At 29.1% G+C, this 16,147-nt stretch overlaps 1 protein-coding gene across 5 annotated transcripts in view; it reads right to left on the reverse strand.

Annotated features, from left to right (window-relative positions):
* Positions 1–5,973, reverse strand: part of Dic1 (Dicarboxylate carrier 1) — a 74,195-nt gene extending 68,222 nt beyond the window's left edge. For 4 of the 5 annotated variants that reach the window (XR_012757585.1, XR_012757584.1, XM_075374483.1 and 1 more), the window contains exons 1-2: positions 5,844–5,973; positions 5,210–5,316 (exon numbers count right to left, since the gene is read on the reverse strand). Coding sequence is in view for 2 of the 5 variants with exons in the window: in XM_075374483.1 (XP_075230598.1) it covers positions 5,210–5,302 (93 nt within the window). In the remaining 3 variants the exon portion in view is untranslated. Of the gene's footprint in view, positions 1–282; positions 422–5,209; positions 5,317–5,843 lie in introns of those variants that run through there. The other variant, XM_075374484.1, reaches the window with a different exon arrangement.
* Positions 5,974–16,147: the final 10,174 nt, after the last annotated feature.

Genomic DNA, 16,147 nt, shown 5'->3' on the forward strand with positions numbered 1-16,147 from the left:
ACTGGTTAGAATTGATAGGATATTTCTTCAATAATCATGAGCCTGTTAGAATGGCTCTTTAGTTTTTGAGAATAAGCTATGCGCTACAATAAATAATTTAAGTTTGTCCATAAAAATTTATTTATCAATAATTAGCTGTTAACATCTTGGTAAAAAACTCCCAATTTTCAAAGGATATCAAATTTCTCAAAGAATTATGAACCTTGTTTGTCTCTTTTGTATAATTAATCTACAAATAGACTAATTTTTTCTTACTGTGTACCTATCCTTTTCCCTTATTACCTCTTATTTATCAGCAGTGTCTTGCAGGTTTTAACCAGTCGAATATTTTCTAAGAATGAAGAACCACCACTTTTAGTAAATCCTTGTTATATTTATGTTGTCTGCTGGAGATAGCTTGCCTGCAGACCGGTTCCAAGAAATATTTGATACACAATAGTTACAAAAAGCTCCACACTAATAATATTGATATTATTTCACTAATAATATACGTTGCTGATATTTCACTAATAATTGCTACGTTTAAATAAAGATTCTGTAATAGTGCAGACTGAAGAAGATAACATTTTTAATAAATGTTTCATTGAAATACAAGGACCATAAGCATGTTAGTAACCCTGTTAATCAGGACCCTGTCAATCATGTTAGTAATAATACTTTATATTATCCCACTACAAACTATTTACTAAGGCAAGAAAAATGTGAAATTAAACATAAATAACAAATAATAGAAAGATTTTTTGTTTTAGAGAAACAAATATTTAATTATATAATTATACATTGAAGATGACATAAAAATAAAAACCGTTGCAAATAATAAAGATAATGACTAAATATAAATACTTCATAAAAAATTTTTTTTTAAATTGAGTGAATGACTTAAGACATTCTCATGCTTCTAATCCATTCAACTATCACATTTACTACAGAGAGTAACCTCTGTTATCAACATCATGTGTTCAAAATAAAAAAAAAAAACTCTCACTGATAAACCCGAAACTTAATAAATGATTTATAAATATCAACCTCTACAGTATCAAGAATAACATTGTACTTTTAATTATTAAATCCACTTATACAAAATCAAACGATATATGATGTATTACATCAAAACATCATAAAAACGTTCTAATAAAAAAATGATATGAATATAGCATAGAGTTAATTATCAAGTTTTCAAAATTAATGACACAGTTATAAATAACTACTGTAGTTATTTAAAACAAGATAATAAATATTAAAAAAAAGTTTGTTTAAATGAATAAAATACTGTTGATTAATTTTCTTTGAGAAAACGGAATTTTTTGGTAATTTCTTCTCCTTAAGCAATCCATTTATTTCAATTAAAACCCAATATGCTATGTACAACAATTAGAAATCTGACCGTAGTTCTGTATTTGATATAATTTTACTTAACTATTAACAAAAAAAAAAATTGTGCAGGCATTTATTCACAACATAAGCAAAATATCATAAAACAGAAAGCAAAAACTGAAATGCAGTGAATAATTTAAATAAACATATAAAAGCTTCATACGTTCATTAAAGTTTTTATACATTCAAATGAGAAATATTTACAATCCATTTATTTTGATTGAGAAAAAATATAAATATAGTTTGAAATACTGTTCTTTGCTAGATCACCCTTTCGTTAAACCATCAAAAATGTTATATGTAAGCTGTTTTAAGCGATGTTAAAAGTTGCTATTCTGTAAGCAAGCTGTTCAACTTAAAACAAAATTTATTTCCGCAACAGTTTACACTTGTTACTCACAGAACAGGTTCCTCCAAATTAGAACACTAACTAATAACTACACTGGATAAAAGAAAAAGGCAGAAATCATAATTACAATAAAAATTATGACCAAAATTTACCATAGTTGGCTAAAATTTACCAACACTTATTCAAAGGGATTTAAAACTTTTAAGTTAACTGATATAAGACAGTAATACACTAAAATTTAACTATTCCCATCAGACTCATCTTGTATGTGCAGCTGATAATATTATCTGCACAGAGTACTGGAGCTATAGTAGTAAGTACATCATATCTCTTCCAAACACACAAACATATTCACAGACTGATGTTTTTTAAACATCTTATTATGATTAAATACATACATATAAGATTTTCAGGATTTTTATAATTAATAATAAAAGGTATTATAGTTTTTGTCTGTATGGTGAGACCATAAGCATGATGCACAACTGAAATTAGCTGCAACCAGATAATGTTGACAGTAAATTATTAAGACAGATACTATTATACTTACACTGTATAGAGATAAGGCCAAAACCAATGTCAGAGTAAAACAATTGGTGAAAGAAGATTATATGGCTGTCGATAATAAAGCCAGAGATTACAGACAGGTAAATGTGATATCAGATCTGATTATTACAACATTATTATTACAGCTAGAAATAATTTTATTTCCTATATTTATACACTTTTACTTTAAATGCAAAGATAATACAAATTGCATAATCCATACACTTGACCAGATCATGAAATGTTCAACAGATTCAACAAACTAATCAACGCTTACCTTTATGCCTGCAATGTTTATTTACGGTTTAAAAGTTTATTCATTTTGAAAAGCACTTGCTTTAAGAAATAGGGTAGCTGTAATGCAAGTTGTTTTAACATAAGTAGGCATGTTGTGGAGAAGAAAAATTGAGGAATGGTTTCTAAAAGGGGTCAGCGCAGCAGTTTTTACATAATTGTTTAGAGGATATGCTAACTGAAGATTAACACAAAAAGTTAAAACTTTAAATAAGTAGGCTGAGTGTCACAGTTTCAGTTTTTACTTTAAAAATATAAAAATCATGATACTTTTAGTCAGGCTGTGAAATATCAAAAAATTTACAGAAATACACCCTTTTCAAATTTAAAAAAAAAAAATGGACAAGTTAAAACCGCTTGTTGTAATAATTATATAAATAAAATGGAAAGTATGGTGAAAAACAAGTAGTCATGAATATACTTTTTAAAAATCATAATATAAGATTTACATGGGTGAGGCCCAGGAATTTACAGGCAGATATTTTCTGCATCTGCTGAAGTCAAAAAAGCTTTAAGTTCTTACAAAAAAAATGATTAAATTTTAAATTAAAAAAAAAAGGATTTAATATCTGAATAAACCATGGGTATGGTGAGGAAACATTAGGTGAGCAACTCCTGGATAATAAGAACTAACAGTGGAAGCAAAAAGTTTAAAGATTTAAAATGTGGTTTAGATAGAACATTTTTATCAGTATGTAAGAAAAAAACTGTATTAAAATAATTTAATTTTATTAATTGTTAATTTCAATGAGAAGAATTAAGAGTAAAATGAACGAGAGATGCAAAGTAGAAAATAAAATAATTAAAACAAATTTAACATAAAAAAAGTAAGAGAAAATGTCGGGCAATAAAACCAAAATGTAGTATTAAAGATCTAGCTAAAAGACCACTATTAAAAAGAGAAGTGATCCAAACTGAAGGAAACTGTGGGGAAAAGCTGAATAGATGGGGAAAATTATCTAAGACAAGTGCTAGAAATGTATGATGATTTCAGTAAAAAAACTCTCATATATATATATAATATACTCAAGAAACAAAACTACCTAAATCAATATATCTTAAAGGCATTCCTTTTCAGTATGCAATAGAATTTATGAATTGAATCAAAACAGCTGAAAGGTACAGAAGAAAATATATTAAATTCTTTTTTAAATAATTCATAGCTACAATAGGGTAGAAAATTTAGAAGTTAAGATGTAAGGAGAGAGATAATGATGAAAGAATATCCCTACAACTTTTGAATTTGTGTATGGCAGAAGTAACAAAGCAACTAATCATAATATTTTAGGAAAAAAGTGGATACTACATGACTTCCTTGTATGCCTATTAAGTTACGTATATACATTTTTTTTAAATGAAAAGTACATAAAATTTTATTTCATTAATAACTTCTGACATTTTTTCATATTTTTTTTTTTTATTATTATTTATTGTAATTTTTTTTACAATCAGAGACTAATAATTATTAATAAATCAATACATTTAAATTAAAAGAAAAGAAAGAGTTAAAAAAAAGGAGTGTCGGATTCAAACCAATGTGCCTTCTACTTGTAAAATCCATTAAAATTTTATTTGGCTATAACTCTGGAACCAATGAAAATATGAACCACTTATGAAATATTATTGAAAACTCTCAATGACAGCTTATTACTGCAGTTACGAAAAAGTCCAAATTACAATTTTTTTGGATTTTGGGCTTTTTTGGTCACTTTTGGTCCAGTCAACTGCAATCAAAAGAGGAGGTGCACAACTAGATGTTACAACAGTCCTAAATCCAAAATTTCAACATCCTATAGCTAATCGATTTTGAGTTATGCAAGATATATACGTACTTACAGATGTCACGCCTAAGCTAGTCAAAATGGATTCAGGGATGGTCAAAATGGATATTTTGATTGAAATGTGAAAACTAAAATTTTTCATGATCACAATATTTCCTTTACTTTATAAGAAAGTAAAAATAACATTCAACATAAAAAAAAATTCATATTCAAATTTACTAAATTATATTACAGTCTATCTAAAACTAGGAATGAGTTAGAAGGTAATATGTCTTAACTCTATATAATATAATATGTCTTAACTTAACTCTCTATAATATGTCTTAACTCAGTATATTAATAATGTATTATTCAATTTGAAAATAAACAAGAATAAAAAAATGACAAAAAGGAGGATAACAGGCAGTTAAAAAGAATAATAAAATAGTACATAATATCTAGTTGGATAATTTTGTGTTTAGGATGTAAAATTAATATATATAAACAAAGTAAAAATACCAAAATGCAATTGGTACAAGTAAGAGGAGCTGTTATGTAGAAAACATATCCATTAATATCTAACACTAATTTTTAATTTTTTTAATTCTTAAATACATTTAAAGCATATCAACTTACAGTATCAAAAAGGTTTCGAATAAATACTTAGAACTATAAATCATATTACACATATTTATTACATTTTCTAATTCCTCATATTCAATGATGATTACTAATTCTAAGAAGAATGTACATTCTAAGAAAAGTATCCTACTGTGCACAAACGATAAACAAAACTATTGATATGTTGTTTACATAACACTGACCATTACTAACTACATTCTACAAATGACAAAAAACAATGTGTAAATAAGCAGCACATAAATACCTTCAACAAATCTAATGGATGGGTGCAACAAGCTGCGCCAGCTGAGGCTAGCCCACCAAAATACCAGCGACTAACTCTCTTTACCTCGGTCATGATTTAAATAAAATCTGTAAAGAGATAGTTGAACATAAAAGTAAAAAATAAAATATTAGTTGGCAACTTCATAAATTTTAAAATGTTATCAACAAAGTACAATTACAATCTATCTGATAAAATTAATTTCTTATAAAACAAATCTGATTAAGAAACAAAATGATAAAAAAATAATAAAGAATTATTCTTTTATCATTTTTTTAATCAATTAATTTATCAACATAAATAAATAAAAAATAGTTAAGAATTAATCAGGAAAAGATTTCTAAAGTCGCAAAATGTTTACTGCAATAACTACTTGCAGAAGAAAACTGACTGGTACAAAAAAGATTTTAATGATAAAACAGTACTATATCATTTTCAAATTTTTTTTTAATTCTATGGTTATTCCTCTTGAACTTTTTATGTTCATAAAATTCAAAACGAAAATATTTCTCCGACAAAAAGTTGTTTAAAAAACCTAAGTTATTTTTAAATTTTTACAATAACTACAAAAATACAAGAATCATGAGAGTAAGAAATAAGAAAAATGTACACTTACTTTCAAAATAAAACGAAAAAACTCGACAAAAAAAACTAAAAATTTAATGTAATAAAAGAAACTATCAACTACTCTTGTTTTCGCCTGTCATTGCTGAGAACAGTTGTAGTTCTAACCTCCATAAAGCCGGCCAAGGACGACAACGGTCATCTTGATTTCGCTGATTAAAAACTCATAGCACATTTAGAAAGTGAAAAAGAAATGACTGAAATATACAAATATTTTGAGATATAATGAACAATGTAAAAAATTTAATTTAAATACATGTGCATAGAATAAATTAAAGATATAAAAGGGTATATTTGTTGATTAGTATTTAGTTTATAAAACATTTATTAATGATGTGCTTTTTCGTACGTTGGTATACATGATTTCTTTTAGCACTTAATTATAAAATTACGCCTTTCTTCAACCACTTGTTGAATATTTAGTTACTCGTATTTATCCGTAAACAACGAACTAAATAAATACCTTGATGACAATAACTAAAGTATTTTTTCAATAGTAAAAGAACTAATAACGGCAGAAAATATGTTTTCATTGTGAATTAACTATTTCTTTCACATTGAATTTACTCTTTACAACAGTGATTGTGAAATTGTATTTCTGTATAAGCAAACATAATCGTTGTTGTAAAGAGTTCTTTCACTTTCTACGTGAAAGAAATAATAATTAACTCACAATGAAAACATATTTTAGACTGTTATTAGTAATGTAATTAGTGAGAAAATTCTTTAGTCATCATCTTTTTTACAGTGTCTTAATGTCTAAATTATTCTGTACAGTATCTACATTGAAGAAACCAATTTCTGCTTTTGTTTTCTCCTTAACATTCTATTTTTGCAAACGTTAGCACCCATCAAATAAACTGAAGAACTTAATTAAAACCAGAATTATTTGTACAATTTTTATTAGCTAAACTTTAGCATGCATTTTAAAATTGTTATTTCCACCATTCAGACTTAGTTATTTTAATAACAGAAGGTAAAGTTTTTGAAGGAGACAAAAAGTAAAATAATTATTGAAAATGTAAACTGCAAAAAATATGTTGAAATTAAATATGTTGAGATTATTGTAGAAAATAGAAAGTGAAGGATTCATCAAACCAGCCAAGTTACTGAAAAATAAAACAAATCTTATCCATTTTTGTCCTTTATTATTTATTGATTTTACTTTGTCAACGATTCAACCCTTTTGACCAATTTTTTTCAGTTCATTATCATGAAACCATATCAAATTATTGTTAATTTTTCTTTGATTAATAGTTTTTTAATTCTTTATTACAAGGTAATGTTTAACACATGGTAAGGAATGAAAATTCTGCTATCAGCCAGAAACCTTTTTTATTTACCTGATTAATGTAGAACAATTTATGTATTTATCAAAAGTCAACATCTATACCATCCTCAAACCAGTTGTATTGGGATTAGAAATGTTTGATACCCATTACATGTTTTTTTCAGTTCAAGTCCTGTATTTCATTGAAAATGAAATATGGTGTTTTGGACATTTTTTTTTTATCCTTTTTTAAACACTATGGAGATGACCGGTAATCACCTAAAAAGACATTGACTCGATTGTGCCCATATGTTGTGGCTTTGAAGTGCTCCCCTAGCTTAAAGCCCTTACAGGCCCTCCCGTCGGGGTTGCCCCTAGAACAAAAGAATACCCTGATCGTCCCTTCTAGAATGCCAAGATACTCCTCCCCAGAAGAGCTATCCTGCCCAGCCTACTATCCTATGCAGGGTCTGGCTGGATATGTTCCAGTCGTATCCCCCCATCACGCACGCCCGCCTCTCACACCATAAGGGTAAGAGTCCTGACCCAGCCACTCTTGTGTGTGGTTCTCAGTAGAAAGGCTGCCTCCCTGGCCCTACATGGCCTCCACGTTTCAACCCCAGGTGCCATAATTTTTTGCACTTATTTTTTTTAATATATTACCGCGCAATACTCTCAGTGTACGTGCGGCACCTTCAATTGCATTACAGTTATATACACAAACAAAGGTTACAAATAAAACGCAAATTAAGATATACAAAAAAAGAATATTGAAAAACAAAGAACAAATCCATATTAAGGCTACGAAAGGACGAGAAACTGACTCTGTTCCGCTCCACAATGTCAACGAAACGAAACGAGCCAGCTTTACTCAGCTTCCCATGTCACCTCCTCCTTAGCTTTGGTCCTCAGGATGCCTGTGACCAGCGTAGATACTGCGTCCCACTGCGTCCTTCCCCACAGAATGTGATCGACAATAATCTCCGGTGTCAGTCGGTGGAGATCCATCATTCTCTGGCGGCCTGTCCATCTGTCACACTCGAAGAAGGTGTGCTCCGGTGTACCTACCTGGCCACAAAATATACAATCCGGGGCAAATCGACATTTGAATTTGTGTAGGTAACTACCATATTCCCCAGAGAGAAACTGCATGGGATGATATGTCACCTCACCATGGTTTCTCCGTGTCCACAGGGCCACACGCAGAATCAGCCATCTAGTCCATGCGCGCCCTTCATCGAGGCATCCCAAAGACCCTGCCACTTCTCCAAAAGCAATTGTCACGCAATGTTATTTGGCATGCCTTCCTGCATGTGTACCAATTTCTTAGCACAAAGTTTAATTGGGGGGACGCCCTCTATTACCTACACCGGGTCCTCTGACACCATGCGATAAGCAGCGACACTTTGATCGCCACACGTTGTTGCAAGGATGCCAGCCTGTTTACTTTGCAACTCCAGTCCAGGGCTTCTATCCAGACCAGAGCCGCATACATTACTGCCAACAAAGCGACCAACATGAGGAGGCTCCTTTTGCTCATCCGTAGCCCTTTTTGAGTAAACATTCATTTGCCTAGAGACACAATGACTTGCTCGGCTTCTTCCGAGACATTTTGCAGGTGAGTGGTGAAGAGGCACGATCTATCCAGCCAAACACCAAGATATCTGGCAGATCGTTACTCTTCCACCTGGTGTCCATCCATGTTCACCGCCATCCTTCGGTCGGCGTTAACCTCCCAGGGGGAGGTAAACACCGCTTTCTTCTGTGGAGCCAGCTTCACTCTGTTACCTTGCAGCCAACCGCTCACTCTCTCATCACAGAATCGTTGACTACCTCCTCTACCTCTATTTCAGTACAGCCAGCTACCAGGAGGGCCAGGTCGTTGGCATACGCGATCACCTCTACTCCTTCTGGAAGGTCCATCTTCAGAAGGTCATCATACACCAAGTCCCAGAGGCTTTATTTCCGACCCCTGTGGGACTCCGCATGCCATCTTAAAGGTCTTCTCTTCAGTGCATTTTGGATTTTTGCACAAGTGTCAAATACAGCCCCTAGTATCAAATTTCTAATAGTTGCTGGAGTACAAAATCTCCTTAAACCTATTACTCAGTTGTTAAATCTTTATGATGACTCATTCTAGAACTTTTTTCATATTACTAAAATACTGGCAGCTGAACTTTACATTAGTCTGTGTGATCTCCAGCTAACTTCCTAGATCCTTCTTTTACAGCATTAACATTGATTTTAACATTGCATTTTATAATTTTGTTTGTTAAATCCACAATTGATAAGAATAAATCCATTTTACTCTTCCATCTGCTAAATACTCAATTTTAGATGTGGTTTTTTTTTTACAACATACCTTCATTCTGTTTTGAGTAAAAAAGCACTAACGTTTTCAAAAAGCTTCAAAATATTCATTTGTCTCTCAACTTGAAATTCTTGAGAAACCATTTTTAGGGAATTATTAACATGCTTATCATCATTATAAAGCCCTAATCATCAGAGCCATCATTTTGACAGTTTTCCTAATATAATACTTCCCCCTTAATTTATTTAATATTCTTATATTCTTAAAATTTGTACTTTTATAACTTTTAAATATTTTCATGTATGAACATGGTGTAAAAATTTCATGAGGAAAAATGTTATAAGCTATTATATTAAATACTGCTGCAAGCAGTCATTTTAATGGTATGAAAAATCTTCCTGGTATTGTGTGTCCTTGCATGCTGTAGAAAATACGAGAAATCAGTTTTGAATATTTTGATTGTAACCATTCATATCTGCTTAATCTATTTATTAAACATTTTTTGTATATATAATTTTCATATAAATGGTAAAACAAAATTTTATATTTATATGAAAATTTAGTTTATTCATTACAAAATTATGCAAGTTTGTATACCTTTGCAAGGAAGTAGTACAATCCAACCAAAAGGAATATATGGTCACTAGGTAGGTAATTAAGCATCAGTTAAGTTGCTAAGTTTTGAATAGTCAAACCGGCTCCTTCATGGTGTAAAGGTATAAACTTTCAACCAGTTTTTTTAAAAAATATGCTTTATATTCAAGAATATGGTTAAAAAATAATTTTTGTTGTAAATATAATTAATATTCATTTAATTACACATTAGTGTAAGAATGTATATGCATATGGTATGCAGTATGAGTGTAATAATCAATATATATATATATATATATATATATATATATATATATATATTGATTGTTACATGATTATTAAATTTTTAAACAATGTTGTTCACATTGTTTAAAAATAGGTAACAGACTGCCTTTTTATATGCCAGTTGGAAAAAAGTGTTTCGTTCAAATATCATGACTGAGCTGGGTCACATGGCATGAGAAAAGGTGTAGATATAATTAATAGATCTTATTGGTTTCCAAATTTTAGAAAAACATTATATGAACAAATTCAAAACTACTTCAAAAGTATTGCTTTTAACCTCTTTAGGGATAAAGTTTAAGGTATACCTAAAGGGGATAAGCCATTTGACACTTTACATGCTGATCATATAAGGATGAGGGAGTGAAAATTAAGAAACATATATTGGTGGTGGTGGTTGATAATTTTATGAAATTCACTAAATAATATACTACAAAAACAACTAATCCAAGTGACTGTTGACATGATTGATGATTTGAAATGTTATTTTCGATACTGAGGCAAACTGAGAAATATAGTAATGAATTATGTGAGAGAACTAGTAATGAATTTGTATGTGATCATAATATTGATCATCCTAAAGTTGCTCAGTAGCAACTTTAGGTTCACCCTAAGCTAATGGTCAGGTTGAAATAGTAAGTAAAACTCTTACTCCAATGATAGATAAATTAAATTCTGGTACGGATTGTAGTAAAAATTAAACTCAAGCTGTAGGAGAAATAGAATTTGCTTTAAACAATTCTGCTCATAAACCAACTGGTGAGATTTCCAGTATGCTTCTGTTCATAGTCAACAGGGGTAAAGTACATGATTCTTTAGCTGAATTTATAAATCGTGATGTCAGTAAAAATGCAAAAAATTTGAATGACTTGAGATCTAAAGCAAGTAAAAAGATTGTTGTTCAACAATCTAAAATTAAAATACAAGCAGATAAGAAAAAGAAAGAAGTTACTGCATATAATGTTGGTGACTATGTTATGGTAAGGAATTTTAATAATACAGCAGGTATTACTTCAAAAATAAAACCTCTGTTTAAGGGTCTATATGAAATTGTAAAAATTTTACATAATAATAGGTGTGTTATATCAGATATATTTGAATCAAAAATGACTCAAAAAATTATGAAGGTGTATGGGAACCTGTTAACATGCGATTGTACAGAAAAGCAAATAATTCATGAATATGATTCAATGCGATTGTGTTATCTTATAATAGTTTTTTATTTCATTTGATATATTATGTGTTTATCAGAATTCTTGTTGAATTAATTTTGTTCAACTAATTTTACTTCTATGCATTTTGTGTGTAATTTTTATATACATTTTATATTATCGATTCAAATCTACATAGGTCAGTTTGAGAATGAACATTGTATGACGGGATTGACAGTGTTGTAAGAATGTACATAAAATATGAACATAATATTCTATATATATAATGGAAGCAAGAAAGAAAAGATGTGCAACAGTTATTGTTGTTAGTCAGTTATGGTTATTGCCACATTTCACTTAGAAATTGTATAGTTTATTACTTGATATTCATTAAATTTTTAATAAGATTACACCTGTGTCATCCTTGATTATGCATCTTTAATTAATACAGCTGATATTAAGTAAATATTTTGTAGTATATTGATCCAAGGTACTTCTTCTGTACTTCTCCAGTATATTTATTCAAGGAAGTATTTTATCCAATTAACAATTCAAATCAATGCATATCAGTATTAATAATATATTCTACAGCCTATAATCGGGTTTATACTAACACAGTATAAATACAGGCACTAATAAGTTTTATTTTTAAACTGAAATAGTTGTTTGTTCACTGGAACAAATACTTATAAAGATTATTTACTGCTAAATAATCTTAAATGTAAATATAATAATATAGTAATATAATAATGTTTACTGTGTAAATATTATTTACACATAATATTTACTGCAAAATATATTCTTCAAAAACTATATTAGTTGCCAAAAGAAAAGGTATCTGGTTGATCAATGAGATTGAGCACATGTCTTACTTGTTATTCACACTTACACACAAATTAATAAATCCTTCCCTTCATCATAAAAGCTGAAAAATAGAAGGATAATAATTGAGCAAGTTATTTGAGCATAACATGCTCAAACAATCTTTATATACCAATAATAGTAAAAAAAAGTAGTTATCCCATCTAAAATACAATACTGTTACGCAAGGCTACTTCAAAATGTCAGAATGTTTTCACATTGAGTGTACGTGTAGCATATCATCATAAATTCATACTACATTCTTCATATGTGAGGCTTCATGACAGTTACTACTTCATCATGTAAAGTATACACCAGGCATGAACAAAACTTTATGAAAGCATTCAACCTTTTCGGATGACCAGCAATCAGTTCATAGTCAGTTGCTGGAACTCAAGTTGTTCAATTGTGTCTAGTAACGAAAAACATGAACTTTTATATTGCTATTATTATTATTACCAATGGAAGATACATAAAGAAGATCAAATTTAACACAAAGAAGAATAAATTTCAATACACAATTGTTTATTTGTACAAGAGAGTTGTTAGAAGCTGACACAAAATTTAAATCATGTTACAGAATGATTAAGGAGTATGTACTTTTACTCATCCTGTAATCATATAATAAGTATAGCTAATCAGGCACAATCCACAAATCATTTTCATAAATAAATCAACCATCTATAATAACAAGCAACCTATGTCATATTTACTTAAATAAGTGAGGCATATAGCTGTTTTTTATTGCCTTCTTCATTAATTTATTTCTTTTGTTTACTGCAGGGATTGGTTGGGCAATAAAAATTATTTCCCTCAGAGAAAGCAATTATTACTGGTGTATCTTGCTCTCTAGGTGTTTTACATACATTATTGTCACAACAAATATTGGAACAGGGAGTATAAACCAACAATTTAATATACCCCATCATGCTATCTATATACTGCTTCAACTCATTAGGGTAACATTAAACAGTTACCAATAACAAAAAAAAGGATTTCTACATGAATAAAAAATGGCTGTCATATGTAAACATGCTTTTCAGAAATATTGGGCAAACATGTTGTCATTTGCAGCAATTTTGAATTAAACAGAATGTTGGATAACTGTATATAAGGTATTAAGAACTCCATTTTAATTATGGATACACACACACACACACACACACACACACACACACACACACACACACACACACACACAAAATGTAGATGTATTTTGTATGTTATGGTGCAGCATCAAAATCTTACTTCCCTTTTATCATTACTGACCTTATAGAGAAAATTATTGAATAATCTGTCTTGGAGTAAATTAACTCAAAGTCTTTAAATAACTGATCTTAAACAATAAACTAATTCATAATTATTGAATAATATACTTATTTTTGGTGAAGCTTGTGCATGGGATATGGAAATCAAATTTTTGATTTCGCATGAAAAATTCCAAGCTTAACCAGGATTGAAACCTGGGACCTCCAGATGAAAGGCTGAGATGCTACCACTCTGCCACAGAGATTTTTAGTAGCAAATTTTACTACGTTAATCAATTAATTAACATCATCTAGTTTGGTATATAAATACTGGAAATTTAACATTTCCTCATTTTCTCAAAGCAGTTGATAACAGCATGCAGATGTTTTTGCACAAGGTTCTTTTGTTTAAATTTATTTTTCCAAAGTTATTTGTAAAATAATTATAAGTATGTACTTAATTAATATGTAACATCTTGAAAAATCACACGTACCTGGAAGTTGTTATATATAACAGATTGATGTTCAATTTATAACAAAAAGATGAAAATGTTTTTCCACAAGAACTTTTTTCAAAAACAATCTTCTCTGTAAGACCTTAACAACAAAATTTCTGCAAGTAATTTTTAATAAACTGTTCATTTCATTTTTTATCCACTACAACTACAACATTAAAGGAAGAGTAGAATACACATTATTTAACAGCTAGTTTTACCAAAGTTGTAACATTTTTTACTAATAAGTATAATAAGATGTTATATAAAAGAATTTTGTTTAATTAGGTAAAATAAAAAGAAACTTACAACATTTTTTTTATCTTACCACAAGTTTTTATTAAATTACAATAAACAACTAAGAACAACAGGAAAGTGTACAAATTTGATAATAGTTTGTCATAATTGTATTTTAACAAGTTATTGTTGAGCAACTTAAAAACTTTTAAATTCTTATATAAATGAAAAGTGTCTGGCAATCTTATAAATTTATTTGTACAGCTACAATATTAAAGATGTGCTAACAACCATCTATAAATTAAAGTATATTTATTTTTAAAGTATTACCATTTTTGTGAAATAAAAAATAGCCTACTTGTAATATGTTACTTATCTACGAGATGCAAGAGTTATATTAAATTCTTCAACTCTGCCATTTTCAAATTTTACAAAATATATGCACAAACCTCATCCTTGAACTCTCTCTTTCTCTTTATCTGTTTAGCCTCTGGAGCCACCATAAGGTAATACTTTAGAGCATGAATGAGGATGATATGTATGAATGAAATGTAGTCTTTTACAGTCTCAAGTTGACCATTCCTGAGATGTGTGGTTAATTGAAACCCAACTACCAAAAACACTGGTATCCACAATCTACTATTCAAATCTGTATAAAAGTAACTGCCTTTACTAGGATTTGAACCTTAGAATTCTTGACTTTAAAATCAACTGATTTTTAGTGACGAGTTCACCATTAGACCAACCTGGTGGTTTCTTCCTTGAACTCTACTGAAAACAAAATTGACATTAAAAAAATTAACTAGTCTTAGAATTAGATGTAATTTATAAATTAAATGATCCTGAAATAGCATACGATCCTTTTCAAAAATAATATGTAATAATTTTGTTAAAAGCAATAAGAAAATAACTTTGGAAAGAACTTTAAAAAAGTAAAAGCAAAGATATAAGGAACCATATAACTTTGGTTAACAACAGGAATAATTACTTCTACAAAAATAAGAAATAAATTAACTATTAAAGAGATTTATTAACCAATTTTAAATGTCTAAAATCAAACATTATTTAATATTTTGAGAGAATATTATTTTAAAGAAGAAATACCAGTTTTTCAGTTCAACACAAGAGTTAAATGTTTAATGTCTAATAAATAGATGTCTAAAAACATGTAAGAACACTACATCCTTTACTGGAGATATAAATTTTTTAAATTCTCACTGCAAAATGTAGGCTTCAAACTATCTAGTAAAATACCACATAATAATAGAATAAAAGAGAAAAGTAATAATAATATTATTTAGATAGAACTAATAACAGAAAAGGAAATAGAAAGCAAAATAAAGTTATTAAAAATGGATAAACCCAGTAGTGGACCAGATAATATTATATTAACCCTTGCAAAAAGTTACAAGAACACTTATGTAAACCTTTAAACCTACATTTTAAAATTGTGTATAAAAAAATGAAAAAAGGCACAATATCAACATTTTTCTTTAAATAAATGAGATAAATGTGATCCAAGCAATTATTGACTCATATTGTTGTTACCAATTTTTAACAAAATATTAAAAAAAAAATCTCTTTATGATAGCTCTATTCCTTTAAAACTAAATACAACATTTTTTGGATTCTCAGTTTGGATTTGGAACAACATTAAGTACTGAAGATACTATTTTTAAATTAATGTTTTAAATCAAACAAAATTATTACAAGTTCTAAAACAATAACAAAACTATAGCAGTTTTCCTAGACTTACAAATTGCACTCAACACAGTTGATTCCAAAATTTTAATGGGTAAATGGGAAAGTAGTTGGAATTGCTTGAAAATTATTTAATTCTTATTTACAA

This window comes from Lycorma delicatula, chromosome 9 (genome assembly GCF_047948215.1).
Source record: "Lycorma delicatula isolate Av1 chromosome 9, ASM4794821v1, whole genome shotgun sequence".
Lineage (NCBI taxonomy): Eukaryota > Metazoa > Arthropoda > Insecta > Hemiptera > Fulgoridae > Lycorma > Lycorma delicatula.